This window comes from Maylandia zebra, linkage group LG5 (genome assembly GCF_041146795.1).
Source record: "Maylandia zebra isolate NMK-2024a linkage group LG5, Mzebra_GT3a, whole genome shotgun sequence".
NCBI classification, from domain to species: domain Eukaryota; kingdom Metazoa; phylum Chordata; class Actinopteri; order Cichliformes; family Cichlidae; genus Maylandia; species Maylandia zebra.
In genome coordinates this window covers 27,352,883-27,377,787 of record NC_135171.1, presented here as the reverse complement: position 1 = coordinate 27,377,787, position 24,905 = coordinate 27,352,883, and the positions used below count along the sequence as shown (strand labels likewise).

Sequence of the window (24,905 nt, the reverse complement as noted above, 5' to 3'; positions counted from 1 at the left end):
AAAGTATACTAAGCTACAAATCTATATTTCTCATCTATAAATTGTATTACTGAAAGAAATGCTTTGTTTTCCAACAGCTGCTCAAATTGGCTATTAAAGTAAATTCTTCAGTCTTATTAGGTAGCACACCATCAAAGGAGCCATATGCACAACAGCTTTATAATGGCTGTACATTATCCGGTGCCCTTTAACACTACACTGAACACAAAATTATGTGGCAAAAATAAATCTAATTACCCAGCCATTCAGCATCAAAAGCTGTGCCTGCAGAGATGGCTCCAAAGAGGAGGGCCAAGAAACAAACACAGGAGGCTTCTAGCTGTGTGTTTGGAGATAGGACAGAAAGGCTCACTAACAGCCACTTCCTGTTTTCATATGCTGCTAAATTTAAACTAATTATCAACAATTTGACATAAGAGGGGGTAAAAACCGTATTCTATGACCCCACTTTGCAAGAAGAGCATTACACAACTGCAATTCCAATTTTAGACGGCGACTAGGAATGGCTGGCATAAATGATGCATCCAAAGTCACTAATACCTCAATCTATGCATGATATTAAATGTGAAATTTGTGCTTTAATACGTGGAGACAATCAATAATTCAGAGGGGCGTCAGTCTTTACAGCCATGTTACAGGAACTGAACCACTTCCAGTCAGTTTTCTCATGTTTAGCCAGTTCCGTAATGCGATCGTAAGACGCTCCCTATCGCATAAAATCCCATGTGTTTTGAACAACATAATCCCAATTTATTAAAAAGCCTTTCTGTATTACAAATGTCATAGGCTGTCAAAATGAGGCAAGACACAGATTTCTATCATCAGGGGTACTTTCTCACCAATTATGGCATACGGCTATTTTCTAGTAGACGTGTGAAGACAATCTGTAGCAATGTGGCAGCTAGCAAAAGATCATTTAAATAAATGCAAACTAAAAACGATGCACTGTCTCTCATTTTCCTTGGATCCAGAATTTACTTTAAAATATGAAGAGGATTTACTTTGATCCAATGATCTGCCTCAAACTAGTACCGTGTCTTGACTTGAAAACTAATGTTTTTGTGCATCAATATGTTCCCTTAGCTCAGTACAAAGGCTTATGACAGAAATACCTGCAAATTTTTTTAAACTACCACCAAATCCTTGTCATAAATAATTTGGATAAATATTGGGGGGGGGGGGGGAGACTTAGATGCTGGTGTTTATGGATAAATAAAAAAAAATGCTACAAAAATAGTTCAAGCATAAACTTGAATTCACTAATCTCTCTCCAACATTCATTGTTGACCTTCAACACTCCATATCGCACATTTATCAGATTGCATGGTAGCAACATGGCATTTTACCTCTACAGGGAACCTTCTGCCATTTATGCTGTGTTCTGAGCCTGCTGATCCATTACTCTGGCCCCAGTGAAACTCCATCTTCTCAGCCTTAAAGCGCCCTGGCAGTCCAGCCCCTGCTACAAAGTACTCATCCTTCAGGAGTATAGCAACTGGAGAAAAAAAAGAAAAGAGGTAGAAAGAAAAAAAAAAAAGAAAAAAAAAAAAAGAGAATCGAATCAAACAAGGGAAGAAAATAAGCACACTTGTGTTAAGGCAGGGCAAAGCAGATTACTCATCAAAGAACATGGTCTACAGAAGCTCAGATGGGCAGTCTAAAGTTAGAAAAATAATTTCTGTGCCTATTATTATTACCCGAATCCTGATTTGTCTTTTATTTTATTTTTTCCCCCAATGACAACTAACTCAGTGGCGAGACCAATGTGACAAATCAAACTTGCAAAGAGTAGCTAAGTAGCTGTGATTTGCTTTAATGATTAATGCTCGGATGAACTGTCCAAACTCAACAATTCTTTTCTACAACTTGCATTTATTAAACGGATTAACTAAGCTGCGTAGACTGCAGACTTATTCTGAAATAATTAAACTAAAAAATATATATTCATTAAAAACTAAACTAAATTATCTGGCAATAAGAAATGTAAAAACCTCAAAGTATCTTAATCCTTTGGGGAGTGACTGATGCAGGAGACATTTTCTAACAGTCAGCTCATAAATTGTCATGATTTGTTTTTGTAAGACCTGTAATGCATTTATTAGTGTTCAGACCCTTTCACATTTTCCACAATTTCAAATTTATTACACAAAAAACACATTTTGAGACTATTTTTAAAATATTAAAGATATAAGAATGAAATTTTCAATTTCCTTAACATAATTAGCAAGTGTAGACACCGCTCTATACAGTGTGCCATAATGAAATGGATGTATAAGAATGAAAACAAATAATTGAGGGTGGGAGAACTCCACAGGTTTGACAGGCTTGTGAAAAGGTACAGATCTAGAGAAAGACATCATATTTCTGCAGCAGTGAAAGTGTCACAGAGCTCTGTATCCTCAAATCATCTTCAAGTTTTGCAGCCACCAGTCATCCTCAGTGCGAGTTTTGCAGGCTAACAGGAACACAACAGTAACTCTTTTGTGCAGACTGGAGAACCTTAATGAACAACAACCATCAGTGCAGCACTCAGCTAATCAGGCATTAATGGTAAAGTGGCCAGAAGGAATCCATACTTCACTAAAAGGTAGACTGAACTCCCAACGTGCGCGGAAGAAGCCAGGCACTGAGCACCGCCTCATTAATACATTCCCTACAGTCAAACACGGTGGTGACAGGATCGTGCAAGGAGCGGGAGACTAATCAGGATGGAAGTAAAGATATATGCAGCAATCTTAAGTGAAAATCGTTTCCAGAAGCAGTCGTGATCTCGGACCGAGCGAAAGCTCTAGAAAAAGTTGTACCCAGCTAGATCTCAAACATTAACCTGCCAAAGCATCTGTAGAAAGAACAGCAGTGCATCGATGCTGCCCCTCCAGCATTGTTGAGCTTTATCAATTGTGCCAAGAAGAATGAGAAAAACTTGCAAAAGAAAAGTCCGCCAACCTTGTACAATCATTCCAAGAACACTGCTACTTAAAGCAAAAAAAAAAAAAAAAAAAAAAAAAAAAAATCAACCCTATGATTAATTATCTAAATACTATGTCAACTCCATGCTAATAAACAAAAACTTGTTTTTCCATTGAGCATTGTGTGTATGCAGATTAATAAGAAAAAACTCTGCCTCTATAGAATGATTCATAAATGAATCTGCAGAATTCGGTGGTGAGCAGATGAGCAATGATCACAATGACGCATCTCAGAGAAAGCTTGCACCGGCCGCCTCCGCTGACCTCGACATTCCACTAATCGACTCCAAGACGCCGCTTCAAAAGTAAAAGCCAGAGTTTCTTTAAGTTGTTGCATGACTCGCTAAAAGACACAACAGCCTTCTCTCGCATTGTGAGCTTCTTCCATGCGTTAGCTTTTCACAAGGCTTTAATGCCATTGCCTTTTCTTAATAGCAGCCATTATTGCATTCTCTCTCAAAGGATTATAAACAGTTTCTGCAAGCAAACTTTAATTACATTTTGTGGGGAAAATTAAGCTTTTTGTAGCATTTTAAATCGTTCTATATTAGATAAGTTCATTACAATACTATTTAAGTAAAAGAATTTAATTAGCTTACATACATTGATGTGACTTTAACAGGTCTACAATTATAAATTTGCCCCCCCCCCCCAAAAAAAAATAAAAAAATCAGTTAATCTATTTCTAGAAGCTCATCTGAATGTTGCTGCTACCTCTTTGAATTTACATCTGAACTTGTGATTTTATTGCAGAATGAACTAGCACATTCCCTACAAGCCTGCCATTTCTATCAGGGTTTTCATGCAAGATGTAATTAACTCACAGCGGTATTCAATACAGACATTTTTTTTTTTGCCTCAGTTCTCTGAACTGAGTATCAAAAGCCTAAGAGACAGAAAATGAAGCAGTATAAAAATATTTCCAGCTTGAGAACTTTATGCAAAGTTAAACTATGTAGAAAATTACTTAAACATCGAGAATATCATACTCAAAAACTGATACTTATGGACCATGTTGGTATTTGAGAGAGAGAAAAAAGAAAGCTGGTTGTATCAAAAGTCTCACACGGGCAGCCCATCAAAAATTTTCAATGTGGAAATTCTACACCTTTTAACAAACTACTTGTCAATAAGGTCATGTGACAGTTGCTGTAGATTTGTTGGAGCCACATCCATGAATCCTTTGTTCCGCCAAATCTCAAAGGTGCTCTGTCAGATTGAGATCTGGCGATTGTGGATGGCATTTGTGGACAGTGATGTTCATGTTCAAGAAACTAGTGTGAGATCATTTAAACTTGGTGAACGCCGTTTTATCCTGCTGAATGCAAGGTCATGAACACAGTTACCAACAATACTCAGGTAAGTGTTTACATCATGTTCAGTTGGTACCAAGGGTCCGGAAACGTGTGCCAAGAAAACATCCCACACACTATTACACCATCGACCTCAGCCTCGATCCATGCTTTTATGTCGTTTATGCCGCATTCTGACCCCACCATCCAAATGTTACATCATCAACGTTTTTCCTATTTTCTATTGTCCAATTTTGGTGAGCATGTACAAATTGTAGCCTCAGTTTCATATTCGCAGAGACGCTCTTCTGCATACCCTGGTTGTTATGACTGGTTATTTGAGTTGCTGTTACCGTCCTTTCAGCTTGAAGCAGCTCATCCATTCTCCTCTGACCTCTGGCATCAGCAAGCCATTTTCAAACCAATAACTGCCGCTCACTGGATATTTTCTCTTTTTCGCACCATTTTCTGTAAACTCTAGAAATAGTCAGACCACCCCATCTACCACCAACAACCATGATGAATTTAAAGTGACTTAAATCACCTTTCTTCCTCATTCTGCACAGTTTAATGTTCAGCAGGTCATCATCTCCATGTCCACATGCCTAAATGCATTGAGCTGCAGATGTGTGATTGGCTGATTCATTCAATTCAATTTTATTCATATGGCACCAAATTACAGTCGTCTCAAGGCACCTTATATTGTGAGGTAAAGACCTTACAGAAGAAAATGAACCTAATGAAGTGACTGGAAAGTACAGATTGCTCAGATTATAACCTTACGCATCAATGGAAACTTTAAATATGTAACTTAAAGGCTGATGTGCGAGTGGAAGATCTGCAACCCATCTTCAGAAGTTAAAAAATGTTCTTATGTTTTCATGCATCCACAGCTACTGGGATTCACCTTAAAAATTCAGACTATCTGCCCGCTGTTACACTCAGAAAGATCGTGTAATGTTGAGTTTAAGCTGTGTTAAATTTCCACAGCATCTGAAACACCATGGCACAGCAGATTATCATCCCTCCCACTGTCCTGGCTGAGGTTATATGCTAATGCTTCTACAGCCCTTTACCACATCTATGTTTGACATCATTAGCCAGATTAGACCTGGTGCTCCGTCAGTTGATCCCTCTAGTTACAGAGGATTTAGTCAGCCTGTGAATAAGAAAAGCCCACTTTTAATCATTTCACAAAGCAAACTAGGAGGATGAGCATCTGAACAAGCAAACACAGACTGTCAGTAAACAGATAACATGGCGAACAAGTTGTCCTGAGCGAATGAATGGAATCAAAGTAAGTCAAACAGACCAGTGACAGGTATCAGGAAGAAAATGAGTACGAGATCTTGAGAAAAAGAACCAAGAGACAAGATGATCTGAAGAGAGGAGAACATTGTGTGATGAGGGATGATCCGAGCCCCTGTCGTGAGGCAAGAAAGAATCTGCCAGCAGCATTAACGTGCCAGTGCCGCTTAAGCTGAAGGCCCACAGCATGAAGGAGAAGAAATGATGCCGGAGATTTCCAAGACTGAAAGCATCAGGTCAAAGTGAAGGATCAATCTGCACAGGAAATAACTACCCACGGCATTATCATAATTGTGCAACTGCTTTGCAAAACCGCAAAAAACATTTACATAGATGGTAATAAATCCCTGTTACTGCCGTTGTTGAAGTAGTGTAATCCTGTGTGCAACACAAGAAAGCCAAGAAAAGGGGTTGCTGGCTGGCCTTGGGAGTTTCATTAAAAATGCGGCCCTGCGTGTGTTTGAACCCTCCAACAGCAGAGGAGGAATTAGAAGCTAAGCCAAAAAGACCTTGAATCACAGCCTGTGAAAGAAGGGGAGTGTGTGTGAAAGTAAATCCTTGATCAATGCAAATGTCTCTGGGGCCTTCCGATTCCCCATGAATTTGGTTGGGAGTTGTTTGAAATTTTACTGAGAAATGTTTTGTTGAGGAATACTGCTTGAATGGCAGCCAATCAGCCCGATCTCAAAGCAGGTCAAGGCACAAGGGAATGCCATGAAATCAATCGCAATGAACTTTTAAGATCTATTCACTCACTTCTTAATTACAACACTGACTTTTAAATAGTGTAACGTTAAAGCCACTCCCTGGAGGAACTCGGCACTTTGATTGCAGCACCTCCTGGTGGCGATGATGGGTTGAAAAACGCAACGCTCGAAAGAGTCGGGCCATCGATCTCGAGAAAAATGCTAAAATTGCTCGAATACTTTGCACAAGTATTGGATTTTAAACGCCAATTTCAAAACTTAAGGTATTTGTGCCATTAAATCAATTATAATGTGTCAAATAACACAAAAGCCAAACATGACAACATGAAGAGTCAATAAAAATGACAAACGTGCGTGAAATCTGCAGCTGCCTTTCCCTTCACAGAGCTCTATACAAAGTGTCAGCTTTTGTTTAGCTTTCATTCTTGAGACTTTAATGTTTTGTTCAGTTTTCAGCATCAGCAGGCAACTGCTTTCAGCAAAAACACTGTGAAACATACTACACTCCACCAGCTCAGCTCCAAATGACAGGAACAGTTAGCGGCTAGCTGATGAACATGGTGGAACAATCGGCTCCTGAGAACAAGATATTTCTTTTAGAGGGAAAATAAAACAAGTTTGGCCAATTTGAAAACGCTCCAACTTCAGGATGTCTTCGCATGGACAGAGATGGAGCAGACTTGGTGTATAGACCTAATGTGGTTATAATTCATGATATCAACAACTAGGATGACAAAAAGGGAAATGTAAAGAGGTTATCACGGATCAAAATGATGATTTAGAACATATTAACCTTCATGAGAACATAGCAAAAAAAAGTTTGCCAATCTCACCTTCGTTCACAAAAAGCAGTTGAAGACTGCAGCACGGCCAAAATTACGCTAACTGTTTGTGATAATGCAGCTATTAAATGTGATAAATCAGCTAAAAATCGCAAATCTGTAGCAGTCTGTTCCAAATGCATTGCCAACTACACATACAGAAATTCACATTACCTACTTAAAAACAGACTCAAGCCAGATCGGAAGATCTGAAACTGAAATTCCTCTACAGGTAGTGGAATAGTTGCTGCAGGATGGTGATTTCACAGCAAATTGACAGTCAGTCAGTCTTGCTTTTATCTTGGAATATAACCAGAACACAACTAGCTGCGACCAGTTGAGTCCAATCCCCGATTGCAAGGAGACGTGTCAGACAAGTCGTGCTCATTGGTACAGGCTGAATTTGATGGTGACTATTTGCAGACCTTTGCCAATGTCAGTGAGTGTGACCACAGGCAGTCTGAGTCGGACCACGATTACAGTGGTCCCTCTCTATAAGGTGGCCTCGCTGTTTCGCTGATTTTTTTTTTTTTGGTGCAATTTTGCTTTTTGTTTTTAAACACCACATTGTGTTCTGCGTCCTGATTGGCTGTAGACCAGCGGTCCCCAACCCCCGGGGCTCGGACCGGTACCGGTCCGTGAGTCGTTTGGTACCGGGCCGCGAGAGTTGAGGCTCAGGTGTGAAATTAATAGTTTTCAGGGTTTTTAAATCTGTTTTCAGCGTTATTTTGTTATCGTTTACTCGGTTTTCCTTGGTCTTTTCACGTGTGTTATGAATAAATTCTTTTTTTCGGTACCGGTACTAGTTTTATTTTGTTGTATTTATCCGCGACACCTTAAAGGCCGGTCCATGAAAATATTGTCGGGCATAAACCGGTCCGTAGCGCAAAAAAGGTTGGGGACCGCTGCTGTAGACCATTGTCAATCAATCTCGTGCCGTGTCTCCTGTACAGTACAGAATCCGTTCAGCTTGTCAAATTTACATAAATCTTCGATCGCTAGCAGTGTGACTTTGAAGTGCTGTACCGTATATTGTAAGTTATCTCCCCAACAAACACAATGTCCACGAAACGTTTTGCACTGTCAGAGGCAGCTGCAGTAGCACCAAAGAGTGTTTAAACAACAGAGAAAAGTGTGAATATGTTCATGCCTGTCTGAGAAAAGTGTATAAAGTGTTTAGTGAGGGCTTTCACAGCCTTAAAACAGCTATAATAATTGTAAAAAATAAAGTTGACTACTTTTCGGATTTCACCGATAACAGGTTATTTTTAGAACTTAACTCCTGCGATAAACGAGGGGCCACTGTATTTGTTAGGTTGCCTCCCAAAAGACGACCTGTCCAACTGCCTTGCTATCAAAGGTGATCAATAGTGTTGCGGGCTCAGCCTCTGGGCAACCAGTTAGTCGACTGGCTATCCGTCTCTGACGGTCTCCATTTTATTTTTAAATAAATAAAAACAAAATATATATGATCACAAGGAAACCATTGAGTTTTCCTAGTTGCAAGGAGGCTGACGTTCTGTTTTTACACTAGTGTGACTGAGCCATAAGCAAAGAGGATGAAACTATCAAAAATTAACAACACAGTAAAAAGCTATCGCTAAAGATCAAAGGTCCTAAGCAGAGGTTACAACTTTATAGTAGTTTCATTTCGTGCGTGTCTATATGCCAAATGTAAATGCTAAAAAGGAAAATTTTAAAGTTACTTGAAACACTGACGAAAAAAATGAATGGAATTGACGATATTTTTATTTGCTCATTAAAAAAAAAAAAATATATATATATATATATATATATATATATATATATATATATATATATATATATATATATATATATCTCCATGTTAACATAAAACTGCTATGACTTTTGCGTATTGTGTTAGCTTTATGTTCAAAATTTGTTTCCGTTGATAAAACTGGCTAAGAAAAAGCAGAACTAACAAAATTAGAAGTAGATCATTTTAAAAAAAAATCTTATTAATACAAGCTATTTCTTTACTGGCGTTAAACATCATTTATTCACACAAAATGGCCATATGGTAATGCACTTTTGACTGAAGGTCATACCACTGAGATTAATGATTTGACAATAATGCTACCCCCTGCTTTAGTCTTTTGAAGCAGACCTTGAAAACTGAAGAGCCTCGAATAAAAACTGTGATAATCTAACAGGCAAAAAGAAATGTTATATTGCAGCCAAGCGGAGAAGGGATACAAAATACTAACATTTGACACAGGTCGGGAATAAAGGACCGCTCTACTTATTAAGATGAGTTAGTGGCAATAACAAGAAACCAAGACCCACAGCACCATTACAATCAATGCACTTGATAAACTTTGTCATCTCAGGCATAGGCTGAATTGAGAACCATCAAAAGAACAAAAGATTGTATTCCTGCTATTCTGTTGACTGAGCTAGACCAAGTAAACATCAAATCAAGGATGCAACAAGTAATGATGTGGAAAACAAAAGATGATGAATGTGAAGGCCAAAAAGTAATCTTCATGCACAGCTTTGTTGAATAGTTGGATCAATAAAGTATTAACAACCTCACCCTGTGAAAATATTTCAAGTGATGATTTCAAGGCCTCTGAGAAGCTAATAAAAGTTTACACACTGATTTTAAACATGTTCTGAGCTTCTCTTTTATTTATCTCTCTATATATATATATATATATATATATATATATATATATATATATATATATATATATATATATATATATATATTTATTTTAGGGTTGAAAGAAATCTATACCTCCATCCATACAAATCTGATTTTCACACATTTCAAAAGAAAAATCATGTACAGTGCTATTCAAAAGTCTTGAGCTGCTCTTCATTTCTTTAAATTTGGATTAATAGGAAATTGGTGCAGCAATTATTCAAAAATGTGGTAAATGTAAATACAATGTATGAGACAAAAAACAGTAACGAAGAGAAGATATAATTTAAAATTGGTTCTTTGCTAAGTTTTCTGTTATGTGTAAACACAACACTTGTTCATCCATTGAGTCAGGTGGGGGGTTTTATGTTTGAGTGCTTCATGGGTCACTGTTAAGTGGCTTAACAAACAAAAAAAAAAAAAACAAGAAAAAAACCACAGTCCTCTTAATATGGTCAGGAACAAGGACTCTACTGAAAATGAGTGAAACTTTTTCTTTGGAACTTGACTATCTTTTCAAAGACCTTCAGAAAGTCTATTGATGAGACTATTTAAAAAAATAAATAAATAATACAAGAGTGTGGTGCCTTGAAAACAAAATATAAAGAAATGAGTGGCTTTAGATACTGGCATAGTACTATATCTATATTTCATCTTGGAAATGTAATATTTTCAGTAATTCATCAGTCAAGTCAACCTGTCCTCTCACTAAAAATCCAAAAACCTCCATTCAAGTGAAACTGATTAAATCACATTTCATGAGACAATGACATGAATTTGCTAAAAAAAAAAAATTAAGTAGACCTCATCTAACTAGCTTTTGCACTGTAATATTCTGTGGCAGTATAGTTTCATGTTCCTGATTTGGACAGTGCTTTAACAATGCAAAATACCCTTTGTACTGTAAACGTCCAAAAATTGCACCCAGCCGTGTTAGTTCCATTTTTGTAAATAAGCACCCCGCAGCACTGCTCGGCTGTGTCAGTGGCCTTGGTTGTCATGGAGGCTAAAAACTCTCATTATGATCAAATGCAAAGGATGACATTACTCGCAGAGAGAAACCGTGCCAAAAGCGCAGATATCAATTAGGGTCAAGGTTTTCACACCAGTGGTCCACGGATTTGCTCAGTGGGGAGATAAAAAAAAAAATTAAGTTCACGGTTTGAAGTAGCAGTCAACAAGTAAACTTCAAAATGCATCTGTAAACAAGGCACTGAACACAAAGAGAATGAGCAGAGCAGAGGAGGAGGACAGTAGAGCCAATATCAAAGAAATCTCTGGATCCACTGATAGATGTACAGAAATCTTGGCAGATACTACTGCGCGTAATTTCAGTGTTTGTGCTGCTGTGGTTTGAAATTTGACATTTCAAGTATAAAATCTCTGAAATCCACATACTTAAATTCCTGTGTTTAACATGTTCATATGCAATTTTTTTTAATCACTTAAAGATTTACATTTTGATATCATATTGGATAACTTCAGTCTTGCATCACATCAGTGAAATTATATTTTAAAGCAGTTTCCAGACATAATGACCACATTTTGACTAATCTAGTGATTACATGCAAAGTGAAGCTACATGATTACAATGATCCTGCAAATCAGAGTCCCATATTTCCAGATGAGGATTTTCCTGCTGTATGAGAGTAGCATTACTCCCAATGGTCATAAACAACTACAGATAAAACACATTAAAGCAATCTTAAGTCATGTTGTATAATATAACCGTAGTATGGAAAACTCTGGGTTTTCCTGGTCAGTAATTCCCATTACTGCAAAGAGCTAAGTGAGTAGAAGATGAATGATTTCCACATACTGTAAAGTAAAAGATAATTTGCATTTTTTTAAGCACAGGAGAGAGAAAAAATAGAGCCCCACATAACCGTCTCTACACCCTGAGAGATTTGAGCTCTCCGATATCTTTTATCAAGGTCTCGGAGATAAATTAGCTTTTTAGGGATTTGGCTTTTTCACAATCATCCTTAGGAAAGGCCAGGTGATTTAAATATCAAAGCTTTAACTATACAGCGACTCTTCAAACCTTGTCCCAACAATCAGAAGCAATTGGCTCCTCCAAGCAGCGTTTTAGTATGCTAAAAGCTAAAATCCTCCACAAAGCAGGAGAAGGAAAGAAACAAAGGGTTTTCATGTAGCCACTTCCTCAGTTCATGATATAATTAAGAAATAGCAGTGAACAGGAACCGTAGGGTCAATATAAGTTCAGAAAACTTCCCCCCCCAGAAAGAACTGCTATAAGAATGTGAGCTTTATGGAAATGTCAGGTGGGAAAAATAAACTTTCATGCATCATTATCAGAAAAGTCAGCTTTGGAAATCTGCAAATAAACAGCTAAACAAGCATTTTAGAGATGAGTTCTGTGGACTGGAAAAGCAAAAAAAAAAAAAAATATCATTTTGAGGCTGCAATAAGCAAAGCTGTTTTGTGCAGGATTTCATAAAAAAAATGCACTACAGTAGCAACTGCTAAGCAAGGGGATAGATCGATCATACTTTTGGCTTGTGTTTCAGCCAGTGGCACGGGAAACATTTCGGTGGTAGAGAAAAGAATGGATTCAATGAAATACCAGCAAATTCTGCAAGCAAACATGAGACCATCTGTATAGATGCTGTAGTAGGAAAGAGGATGGCTTCTACAACAGGATAATGATCCTAAACACACTTTAAAATCCGCAGTGGAGTATCTCAAGAAGCACAGGCCCTGACAGCCACCCCAACTGTGGATCACAAAAGAAAAGACGGTCAAAGACTCTCACAGAACTTTTGTAAAGAAAAGGGTTGAAAAAGCACACCTAAAATGAAAGACTCTAAGCTGGCTGAAAAATGTGTTTACAAACTACGATATTTGCCAGAAGGGGTGTTACTAAGAGCTGACCATGCTCAGTCTCATGCTTCAGGTTCATGTTTCTCCTCTATTTTGAACAATAGATAATGGAAATGATTACCGTATTTCCCGGACTACAAAGCGCACCTGAATATTAGCCGCACAAGCTAAAATCAGGGGAAAATCCTGTTTTGTACATACATTAGCTGCACCTGACCAAAAGCCGCAGGTGTTTCAATGTTGACTTATCATATGTAAGAGAATATGCACAAAGGGAATTGTCAGGAAAGAGATGGCTGTTTGGAGACATCACTTTTATTAATATTTTGAAAAACAAGTTATGGGTACATATTTGCATAACTTTTTAGGTATAGGTACAAGTAGCGGTAATTACAAGTACGAAACATGTACTGTGCTTCATAAATGAGTAACAAATGCAGTACATAACAATAACCTACAGCACAGCAGAAAAATAGATTCGGACTACCTTTTAGGCTCAGGTGCAGTGACACGGCTTTAACAAGAAGAAAAGTCAGTCATTCACCACCATATTCCTGCGCACTAAAGCCACCAAAGTCCTCTTCTCCAGTGTCGGATACGAACAGGCTCAGGATGGCTACTTCATCCACTCTCCGCTTCTTTCCTTCGTTGTCACTTTCAAAACCAAACAAATCCTCGTTGTCAGTGTCAGAGTCGAACATCCTCTGAAGGGCCGTGGCGGTGTCCTCCTCTCCATCATGCAGCAGTCCAGCCCTTCAAAATCCGTTGGTGATCGTGGATGTTTTCACACTTTTCCACGCTGTCAGATTCCACCGGTGGAGTTGAGCATAACTTGCTTTTCGCAAGTTTATCGCCGCTTGTCATCCACGCCTCCGGCTGAACGTGTAGCGCTACTTTGAAGTTTGTTTTTCGCGCTACTTGTACGGCACTATGTTGCCTGGCGGATGGACATGTGACCAACATACTACTCTTGAACCCCGATACTGTGTGTCTGATCACATGCCCTTCCGCCAGGCAACGTAGTGCCGTACAACAGCGGAACAAACAAAACAAATCGTCTTACGATATGACAAAAATCATGGACAATCCATAGAAAAGTCGCACCTGACTAAAAGCCGCAGGGTCCAAAGCTTGTGCAAAAAGTAGCGGCTTATAGCCCGACAATTACGGTAAATAATCCTGCTCAAATTATCAAAGAAATGTATCTGGTTTGAAAATCAGGTCATCTATTACTCACTTTGTGTATTCACGGGAAGAGAAATTTTAACCAAGGGTACCAAAATCTGCAAGCCACTGTATATAGTTAGGGATTCAATTATTTCAACTCCAGCTGATTTTGTAGGTCAGTCTAGAATTTCAATGGAAGGTTTATTTGAACAGTGAGCAACAGGAACAATACCACCCCCCCCCCCCAAAAAAAAAATCCAGAAAAATGCATTTCAAAAAGTTGAACAAAATAAGTATTTGATCAATCAGCAAGATTTATGGCTCCCAGGTGTATTTTGTACAGGTAACGAGCTGACATTGGGAACCTTCGCAACTCGTTACCTGTATAAAAGACAGCAGTCCATAGAAGCAATCATTCTATCTAGATTCCAAACTCTGCACCATGGCCAAGGCCAGAGAGCATTCCAAGCATGTCAGGGACAAGATTGTGAACCAACGCAAGGCTGGAATGGGCTACAAGACCATCACAAAGCAGCTGGGTGAGAAGGTGAAAACAGATGGCGTGATTATTCGCAGATGGAAGAACCATAAAATAATTGCCGATCTCCCTCAGTCTGGAGCTCCATGCAAGATCTCACACGTTTCAATGATAATGAGAACGGTGAGGAACCAGGCCAGAACTACTTGGGAGGAGCTTGTCAATGATCTCAAGGCTGCTGGGACCATAGTCACCAACACACTACACCGAGAAGGACTGAACCGCACAGTCCCCCTGCACAGTCCCCCTGCTCAACAAAAGCACGTGTACAAGCCTGTTTGAAGTTTTCCACTGAACATCTTGATGATTGAGAGGAGGACTGGGTGAAATTGTTGTGGTCAGATGAGACCAAAATCGAGCTATTTTGGCCTCAACTCAACTTGCTGTGTTTGGAGGAGGAAGAAAGCTGCATATGACTCCAAGAACACAGTACCCACCGTCGAACACGGAGGTGGAAACATTGTGCTTTGGGGGTGTTTTTCTGCCAAGGGGACAGGACAACTGCACCACATCAAAGAGAGAATGGATGGGGCCATGTCAGCTCTTGAGTGAGAACCTCCTTCCCTCAGCCAAGGCATTGTAAATGGGTCGTGGGTCAGTATTCCACCATGACAGTGACACATGGCCAAGGCAACAAAAGATTGGCTCAAGAAGAAGCATATTAAGGTCTTGTAGTGGCCAAGTCAGTCCCCAGACCTTAATATGGTAAAAGGTAAATGGCCTGTATTTGTACAGCGCTTTACTTAGTCCCCATGGACCACAAAGCGCTTTACACTACATTCAGTCATCCACCCATTCACAGACACATTCACACACTGGTGATGGCAAGCTACATTGTAGCCACCGCCACCCTGGGGCGCAATGACAGAGGCGAGGCTGCCGGACACTGGCGCCACCGGGCCCTCTGACCACCACCAGTAGGCAACGGGTGAAGTGTCTTGCCACAACAACCAAGACTGTCGGAGCTGGGGCTCGAACCGGCAACCTTCCGATTACAAGACAAACTGCCAACTCTTGAGCCACGATTGCCCCATCAAAAATCTGTGGAGGGGGCTGACGGTTCGAGTTGTCAAACACGCCACAAAACATTAATGACCTGGAGAGGATCTGCAAAGAGGAGTGGGACAAAATCCCCCCTGAGATGTGTGCAAGACTTGTGACCAACTATAAGACTGGTCTGACCTCTATGATTACCAACAATTGTTTTTCCACCAAGTACTAAAGCATGTTTTGCAAATACTTATTTCATTCATGCAAATGCAAATTAATTTATAACCTTTCTGAAATGCATTTTTCTGGATTTTATGGTTATTGTTTAAATAAACCCACATCTGAAATCATAGACTGATCATTTCTTTGTTAGTGGGCAAACTTACAAAATCAGCTGGGGTTCAAATCGTTTTTTCCCCTGACTGTGTAACCATCACATGTCATGTCTCAAAATAGCAGTCGTGGAAATTAAAGATGATTGGTATTGCTGCTGCACTGCTTTTCGAATGAGGGATAAACAAATTCTCTACTGCAAACCTGTCTTTCCAGTGTTCTTCATCGTGGTCTGGTTGGAGGACTCTGTGTTGAACTTGTCAAGCTCCAGCTTCAGGTACTCCTGAGAAATCTGAGCTTGTTCATCTGCAATGTCCACAGGTGATTGGTTGTTTCCGGCACATTCTGGGTATAAGGCTGCCCAGCCTCGAGGTCCATGGCTTCCTGCAGAAATAAAAGACACAAGATGTATGATGATTATGCACAATGCACACTAGCCCCTAGAAATCACATCTGTCTAAGCATACTGGCTCTGACACACACATAGAAACCCTGACAATATTACTGGAACAGCAGCAATAAGAGTTCTGTGCTATATTCACTGAGCTGCAGTGCCTTCTAAATCTGTTCGCACCCCACCCTCCCACTGCAGGGAAAACATGTAAACATTATGAAAATTCATCATCTGGGTAAAGGCAATTCCAGTCTTAATTGTCTATGTATATGATATACATATCCATAGGAAGCATAATCCCATCGTGCTGCACTAATTGAAATTGAGCCTACAGTGGGCACAGAATTGATGGGCACCCATCTCTCCTTCCATCCTTAAAACAAAGCAAAATATAGAAGAAAATAGGGGGGGGGGGGGGGGGGGGGACCTACAACAAATATTTAAACATATTCAACAGAAAATACTTCAGATTAACCATTAATCTGCTGTGTGTGCTGAAAACGAACTTCCTGTAACATCATCATCCACTGTCTGCACTTTTCTAATCCTCTATCCCCTACAGTGGCGGCGCTACAAAGGAATAATCCACAACCGACAGGGGTCCCCTTGATCTCTTCTCGGGTACAATTGGCCAATGCAACAACAAAAGCTGAGGGGATCAAGGGAACAAGGAAGCATGCATGGATTTTAACTTTTCTGGGTTAACACAATATTCATGATCCCATTCCCCACAGACATAGGGCAACTTTGCTACAGGCTTATGAAAAAGATATAAGAGCTCCCCTTCATGAGAAGACGCCGAATCAAGGGTGGCTTTAGGGCTTGCTGCATTGAAATACCTTGAGCACAGCCTCATTGGCTGCGCTCAAGTCTCTTAAAATGATAGTGTGACATTTAAGATTATTTGGAAATAATCAGTGTTTTAACATATTGACCAGAGGACAAATATGCACTTGGAGTGTCTGCAGATCCAGAAAGAGAAGTTGCTTTATTAATCGCTCAAATAAAAAGGGCCAGGTTCTTAAAAGTGCACTAAAATCAAGGAAATATCTTTGATTTGTCCACCAAATTCACAAGACCACCTACAAGAGTATAGAATAATAAGGTCTGAATAATAGTGAAATATTTAAATGGATTGGAGCTACATTTCTAACTAATGAGTACATCTATAGAGCGGGATTATATTTATCAGTCATGATTGTAGACTCACCAATATATTTGTACCAATATCAAGCCTAATATTTCATAAAATGAAAGAGGACTCCATTATGAAAAACCAGTAATACTATGAAGCAAGTGAAAGCTGCTTGCCAAACATAAATCCCGAAAGGATTTGCATAAAATGGGAGCAAATGTCGACCATGATGCAATACAATGTTACGTGCACAGAAGTTTGTTAAGCCTTTATATAAAAATGTACATTTTTCCCTTATCATGTTTAACTTGTATTTTAAGGTAGTTACTACCTTGCTATCCAAATGGAAAGTGTATCGAGACCAATCTTTTTAAAAAGCTAATTTTTAAATGAAAGTTCTGTAATCTATTAAATTCCCCAACAACAATGAAACAACTGCTTCCTATAACGTAAAAAGCTGCTTGTTACTAAGGCAAACCACCAAATATCTAGCAATTCAAAGTGATTTTATACAGCAACCACAGCAAAAACATCCTCGGGATCACTAAGCAGTTGGATTCTCATATTGCTTCATTTAAAAAAAATAAATAAAAAAAAAACCAAAAAACCAAAAAAAACCCTAATGCTTAGAATCAAGAAATTATTTCACTGGTTAAAGAAAATCCATCTAACTCAATCTAAATCAAGACAACCTTTCAAGTAGGTAATCTCGTTCAAAATTCTAACAATCACTTCCAAGAAGGTGCAAACCACTGGTTACACTCAAGAACAGGAAGGACAGATTAGACTTAGACAACTTGTAGCTTCTGTCAGAATGATAGGAAGAGAAAAGAAGCAAAAGAACAGCTCATGATTGAAAGCATAACACATCAATCTGTCAATCATATTGGAGGCAATGTTATGGCACTGGCATGCATGACTGCCAACAAAACCAGTCTGTTAACAGAAGTAGAAGGATGAATTCTGAAGTGTACAGGGCTATGCTCTCTGCTCAGATTCATCCAAAAGCTACAAAAACTGACTGGACAGAGCTTCATGGGGTAAATGGATAAGACCCAAAGGACACTGCAAAACCAACCCAAGAGCTTCTCGGTGCATAAAAAAAGTCATGATATTCTTCAGCAGCCAAGTCAGTCACGTGATGTCAACCCAACAGAGCTCGCTTTTCAGTTAGTGAAGACAAGTTGAAGGCAGAGAGATGTTCAAACAACCATCAACTGAAGGTGACTGCAGTGAAAGCCTAACAGAGCATCTCAAGGAGGTTCACTGACAGTCACTGAATGCTAAGAATTTTCATCCAAGTATTAAAAACAATTCCTACATTTAAACGGTGTAATTTTGTCCATTTAAGCTGCCGGAAATGGAAATGTATGAAAATTGTACCATGCAATTTCTAAATAGTTACAGCAATATTTTGTTTAAACCTCTTAAGTTAAAGCTGAAAATCTACAGTTCAATCACATCTTGGCTGTTTGATTTTAAAATCAACTGTGGTTGTCTGCAGAGGTGTAATTATAAATGGTTTTCAGATTGAAAATTTGTTTGGTTACCAATGTTGCTGATAAAATTACACATTACACACACAATTACACAAGTACACATTTGAGGTAGTCGTACAGTTTGCTACGACTTGCTTCAGTCTCATTTGTGTTTGCAGAAAATGTATGTTTTCTTTGGCACAGCGGTCTGAAATGTCTCCAACTGCTCTGAATGCTTACCATTTCCCTAACTGATAAAAGCGAGCTATGGGGGCTAGCAAAGCTACAGATAAAAAAAAATTAAATAAAAAATCCATCATCCTAAAAACTGCTCTGGTTCTGCAGTGGGCAATTTCAATCCTCATTCTCTTGCTTTCCCGTTCTCCCCCTTTAGTGAATTGTTTCAAACGACAACAAATTTCAGATGTTACTGAGATCCACAAGGCTTCACAGACCTTGATAACATATTTCAAAATGAGTAAGTCACGGAATATAAAAACAACTTTGAATTATTGTTGGTAAGCAATATGATATTCAGTCATAAAGTTCAGGTGTAAATGTTATTAAACTAGCACATTGGATTGACTGTTGTTTCACAGGTTTCTTTCATTTGAAGTGTAAAACTGTGTAATCTTTTGCTAATTTTCCAGTGAAACAAACATTACATCCCATTTACTGCAAGAGAAATAATTCAGCCTTTCAAGAAGAGAAAGGGAGGAGCAGTGCTAAAATCAGATAAGTGCGGGTTACACAGCAGTCGATTAATCTGTCTCATCACCATCCATCAGAATGACTATAATCCTAGCGGTTAAGCCTTTCTCATTGCAGCCTTGCCTCTCTATAAGGCTGAGGTGAAGAAATTAAAAAAAAGGTACTGGTTCCAAAATGCGGTGAAATGATTTATCTGAAACATTACACACTATAGATATTTTCAACTACACTGAGTACGTGGCTCTGTGAGAAGAGCTCCTGCAATATGCTACATGTCACATTTATTCTACTGAAAATCTTTTGTGCCGTCAGGTAGTTCAATGAGTATGCTGGATTTTATGAGCATATATTTGACAAACAAAAATAAATGACTTGCGTTTATGTAAAAGCTCCTATCTCAGGAATATCTCCAGTTTAAACGGAAAATCACAGCATGGTTCAACAGCTATGAATCACCGCTCACATTTACAGTTCGCCGTGGGATTCAAGAAGGGGGAAAGAATGAAACTAAATGGCAGTTCAGCTGGTAACTGCAGGCGTGATTAGAAGCATGGTTGTGTGACTTTTCGAGACCAGTTGCAAGTTAGAAATATCAAGTTCTTCAGTTCTACAGAATAAGCTAGACGCTGCTCAGATGCTGCGCTGATACTAAATTAATAAATACCCAGTGGTATCAAAACAAAAGCTCACAAATGTGATCATATGGTTAAAAAAAAAGAAAGAAAGAAAGAAAGAAAGAAAGAAAGAAAGAAAGAAAGAAAGTAGCAGCTAAATCATCAAAAAAAATGTTTTATTTAGTCAGCTATTTCTAATTCTTTGCAAGAAAAGGGATGGTGATGAGTGACAAGTGGCTCATTTATGCAGTTTGGTGTCTTTGAGGGACTTGCAACACACTGCATTCTTAGGGGGCATATTGTATGCAATAACTGCTTAACAATTAACTAATGATTATAGGTTATTATAAGGTGTAATCTTGGTTCAGAAAATTCAATGCACACAGCAGCAAACAAAACCTCTGACAAGAAAGAATAAATAGCCGAACAGCAATCAGCTTGAAACATGCTGAAAAAGCCTCACCAAGGTAAAACTATTTTTACTCCTGCAGGTTTAATGCTAAAATGTCTATATGCCGACATTTTTTTCTGATGGGTTAAAATGCAGGCTTACTGCTAAAACATCACCTCTAAATATGGATTTTATGTAATCAAGCCTTCATCGGGCTACTTACAATCTTCGCTAGAATTAAGATGGGTGAGGCCTATAACATTCTTCGCTCATTTTTGTTAATCCGAGCTGTTCCGGGCTTAGCTCTGTGTGATGTGACTCTGCTCTCTGCTATCTACTTGTTTTTAAGTAAAACAGGCACATGTTTCTCTCAATCTGGCACTTTCAGTTCCAGGCGTCATCCCATTAACCTTGGGATAAACAGCCGTGCCTGTGCTACCATGGCAATGCTGACAGAATGGCGATTGCCTTGTCATTTCCGTTTTGTCCCCTGCAGTGAAAGCACGCATGCTGTATGCCGGCTGGCAGACCTCCCAGAATTGGCACACTAGCACTTGCAAAAATCTACGCCGATCAGTCCATATGCATGAGTACCACTGACAACAAAACATGGCCAGAAGATAGAAGGCACAGTGTCAGCAGTAAGGAGGGTCACAGCGGTTGTATAGATGGAGAAGCGCAAAAGAAGATCATCCTATGTGTGTGCTGCCTAATCTGTTCAGTGAATGCAGGCGCATCGGATAACATTTCGAACAACGCTCCTGCTGTCAGTTTCAATATGCTGATAACACTCCAGAGGGTGGAGCCGCACATGCTGCAGCACTCAGGAGTATCAAATGTCCAGGTTAGACAAGCGATGAGCTCACGGCTTGTATGATGTTCAGACAAGCCAAAGGAACAGACTGAGTCGCTAATCAGACAACGGCTGCCAAGGATGATTTCTTTTTTTTCTTGTGTCCTCACAAAATAATGGCGTGGTAACATTAACGTTGTTTAATGCAATATCGTACTGTGTGAGATTAGACCCAACACAGTAAAATCGTGCACATGGTGTACACGTTAAACTAGATTATTTTGGCAACATATTAAACTAACTGAAGCTAAAACATAAAGTATATCATTACCAAATAACTAAAAGGTTATGGACCAGCCAATGGACTTGCTCAATATTGCCATTTACAGAATGGTGTCATCAGCACAGCTCATGTATATATACACATGTTTGTTTTTTTTAACCTTCAAATTAAGATACTGATTCACAGTGAGGTTAATCTAATTATACATAGCTTTTGAAGCCTGGATGGGGCCCTCGCTGAGGATGTAGAGCGTTTAAGGGTTTCTATTAGGGCTGAACGATATATCGCATTTGCGATAATATCGCGACATGATCAAGTGCAATTTTCTAACCGCAAAGGCTGCGATTATACTGCGATTATATTATACAATTCATGGGCTGCATCCTCCTGAGGCCGCATTTGTAGACCGATTACGTCACAGCGACGCGCCGAAGGCTGTCCAAATTACTACCATATCCCAGAATTCATAGCGCGGCCCAGCCAAACTCCAGTTTCCAGCAATGGCGGCCGCTACTAAGTTTTAAAATTACTCATACTAATCTTTCTGGGTCACAAAATAAACTTTTAACATATTTTCAGGCGAGAAAGTAGTTGTGTAAACATCAAATATCTGCTCGGTTTATCAAGATATCCCATATTTGCAAAAGTGCTTCGACGTTTTCAGAGGCGTCTGCTACCCACCAGCTCGACAGCTAGCCGGGAGCTCGAGGGTTACTGATGCGGCCGAGAACGGCACAACTCCCGGCACATCATTTTCAGATCACCGCGGAGTTTCGCTGCTCGGGTTAAACGTAATATATGTCACTTAGACAACCTAAAAATGTTATTGTTGGGCTTTTTTCAGTGTTTTGTTTGTTCGTGAGTAAATCGGTTTGGCTGAGATTAAAGTTATTAGATTAGATAAAATAAAACTTTATTAATCCCCCGGGTGGGTTCCTCCTTGGTTTTCACACAGCTGACTAAACGTCAAACAGAAAACTCATTAAACAGAAGTATGAGACAGTCGAGAATTTACACCAGTGTCTGGTTATATTTTAGATAGCAAGAAGCAGACGGCCGAGTTTATTAAACTCCACCGAGACAGCGGTGACGCTAATCAGAACTAGACCGTCCAATTTCACGCCTTTAAATTTTAAAGGCGTGTTTGTGTGTGTGTTTATACAATTGCTATTATGTTTGCACTTTATGTGTAATGTTACTGACTGCAGAGATCAGTAAGATGTGTGTATTTTTTATTTATTAGTTTTATTTATTTAATATTATTTTTTAATTGAATGACTGTCTAGTAGTTCACAGATGTCGAAAAACTGAGTGTGGTAAAGCCACTGATTTTTTTTATGTATATTTCTGCAATCTGCACATTGTACTGACTTTCATTTTAATGTTTACACCAGGGTTCCTTGTCAGCACTTTATGCTCAGATGTTTGTAAGCTAAAAATAAACTATTGTGTATGTTCAAATATACTGTTGTGATTGAAGAAGTTAAATAAAAATGTCAGTCATCAATTCATGCATCACCTCATGTCATCATAACAGAGGTCTGTCTTCCAGGAAAGAACAGTTTAAAATTAATGTAATATAGTATTGGCCATACTATATGATGTATTGCTTGTCTTTGTTTAATAATACAGAAGACAAATACCTTAAAAAATAATCGCATATCGCATCGCAATCGCAATATTGGGGCAAAAAAATCGCAATTAGATTATTTTCCATAATCGTTCAGCCCTAGTTTCTATATTAAAAATGAACTTTTAGGCACGGCAAGTAAAAAGCACTAGTCTGTCACACTACGTGCATTTTACAGTCCTATCTTCAGTAAACTGCTAAGCCGGAGCTCCTTTGCATAAAACAAACCGACAGACTTTATCCCTTTGTTCCACTTTCCCTGTGTCAGGCAGATCTCCTTACATGCTTCCTGGCAGCTCTGTGACCTAATGGCTGGGATGTGATGTGATGAAGGAAAGAGAGAGCGAGTTCAGAGCAAAAGCTGAAACAACTGAGGGAAGGGTGGGGGGCAAAAAAAAAAAAAAACAAAAAAAAAAAAAACAATTCAGTTTACTGAATGATGCTGATTGTGAGTGTTTAGCAATTAAGATACAAACTCCCACTGCACCAACTATAAGCTGCCAGGAACGGTCTGCAGTTCATTGTCATTTCTTGGATTTGCTACAGTGGGGCTCGGCCTAACACCTTTATTTTCTATGCAATGTGGGATTTAGGTATCATTGTAAAACACAAGAGGCTTCTTTGAAAGAAAGAACAGAGGGGAAGATCTACCATAAAGCTCTGATTGCAAATGAGTCTGAATACATTTGAAACTGTATCAGACAGCATGCAACTACAATCAAAGTGAGGAAACTCATTCTGGCAAAACTGGGGCAGCCAATTTTGGTGACTGACTGTTCCAGTCTAAATGGGGTCATGCTGCCAAAACTACCAATGTTACACCACAGTGAAACAACATTTCAAGCGGAGACAGAGTCCTTTTTGCTGGTGTTCAACAAGAGAAATGTAATGAATAAAAACTGGTACTCTTAGAAGTTTCAATACGTCCACAGATGTCTTACCCAGACATATAATGGAAACTTTCAGGTAACTGGAAAGGTGTTTATGAAAGTGAATCATTAGTTGCAACAATTAAGATTTCTATTTCCTGTACTCTCAAAAGGAGTTTCTTTTCAGACTCCTTTACTGGCTAATCTGCATAAGACGACTCAATTATCAGTGAACCATGAAGGTACAAACCATAATGCCCTCAGTGGACGTCGGGATGCTTCAAAGAAAAGTGAAGAAATACGTGAATAAGAACAGTCAACCCAGGAATTGCAAAACAAGAAAATAATTGCAGTCGGCCTACCCACTTTTAAAACATTTTTCTCAGCGTTCTCAACCAATATCCACTTCTTAGTGAGATCTAGTACTTGTATATCAGTGCAGTTGGCGAGAATGAAAAAAAAAAAAAAAAAAAAAAAAAAGGCGTCTGGGGGTCACTGTGGGGGTACGTAGAGGGTGAAGCATGAGTGAGTCTTCAGTTACACTTCACCAAATTAAATGTGCATTTGCTTGACCTTGTCAATTCTGTGATGAACAAAGAGGTAGAGGAAAGCAAGTACACCAAAAATGTCTCTGTTCACAGTACTGTAGTGGCACTGGCTCAACTAGGAGAATTAAAGCCTCAGAAAGCTAATACAATATGGCAACAATTGGGCCTCCAGGAAGAAGGGGAAAAAAAGAATCACCAACAAAGCATGCATCTTTAAACTTTAGTTTACATTTTCACAAATGATCACCAGATTTTTATTTTGCGTTTATATGTAGGGCTGTGCGATATGACAAAAATCTCATATCGCGATATAAGACATTTATCGTCCTGACAACGATATAAATCACAAAAATGTAACATTTTCTGTCAATTCTGTGAATCTCGGGCAGCTCGACTTGAGTGAAGTTTTTCCAGCTGGGCGT

The 24,905-nt window shown here is 39.0% G+C and overlaps 1 protein-coding gene across 2 annotated transcripts in view; it reads right to left on the bottom strand.

The window, feature by feature from the left end:
• Positions 1-24,905, bottom strand: part of ca16b (carbonic anhydrase XVI b) — a 112,184-nt gene that overhangs the window by 39,213 nt on the left and 48,066 nt on the right. For both annotated transcript variants that reach the window (XM_004548741.6, XM_004548742.6), the window contains 2 exons: positions 15,842-16,021; positions 1,347-1,495 (listed from right to left, as the gene is read on the bottom strand). In XM_004548741.6, the coding sequence (XP_004548798.1) occupies positions 1,347-1,495; positions 15,842-16,021 (329 nt within the window). The remainder of the gene's footprint in view (positions 1-1,346; positions 1,496-15,841; positions 16,022-24,905) is intronic.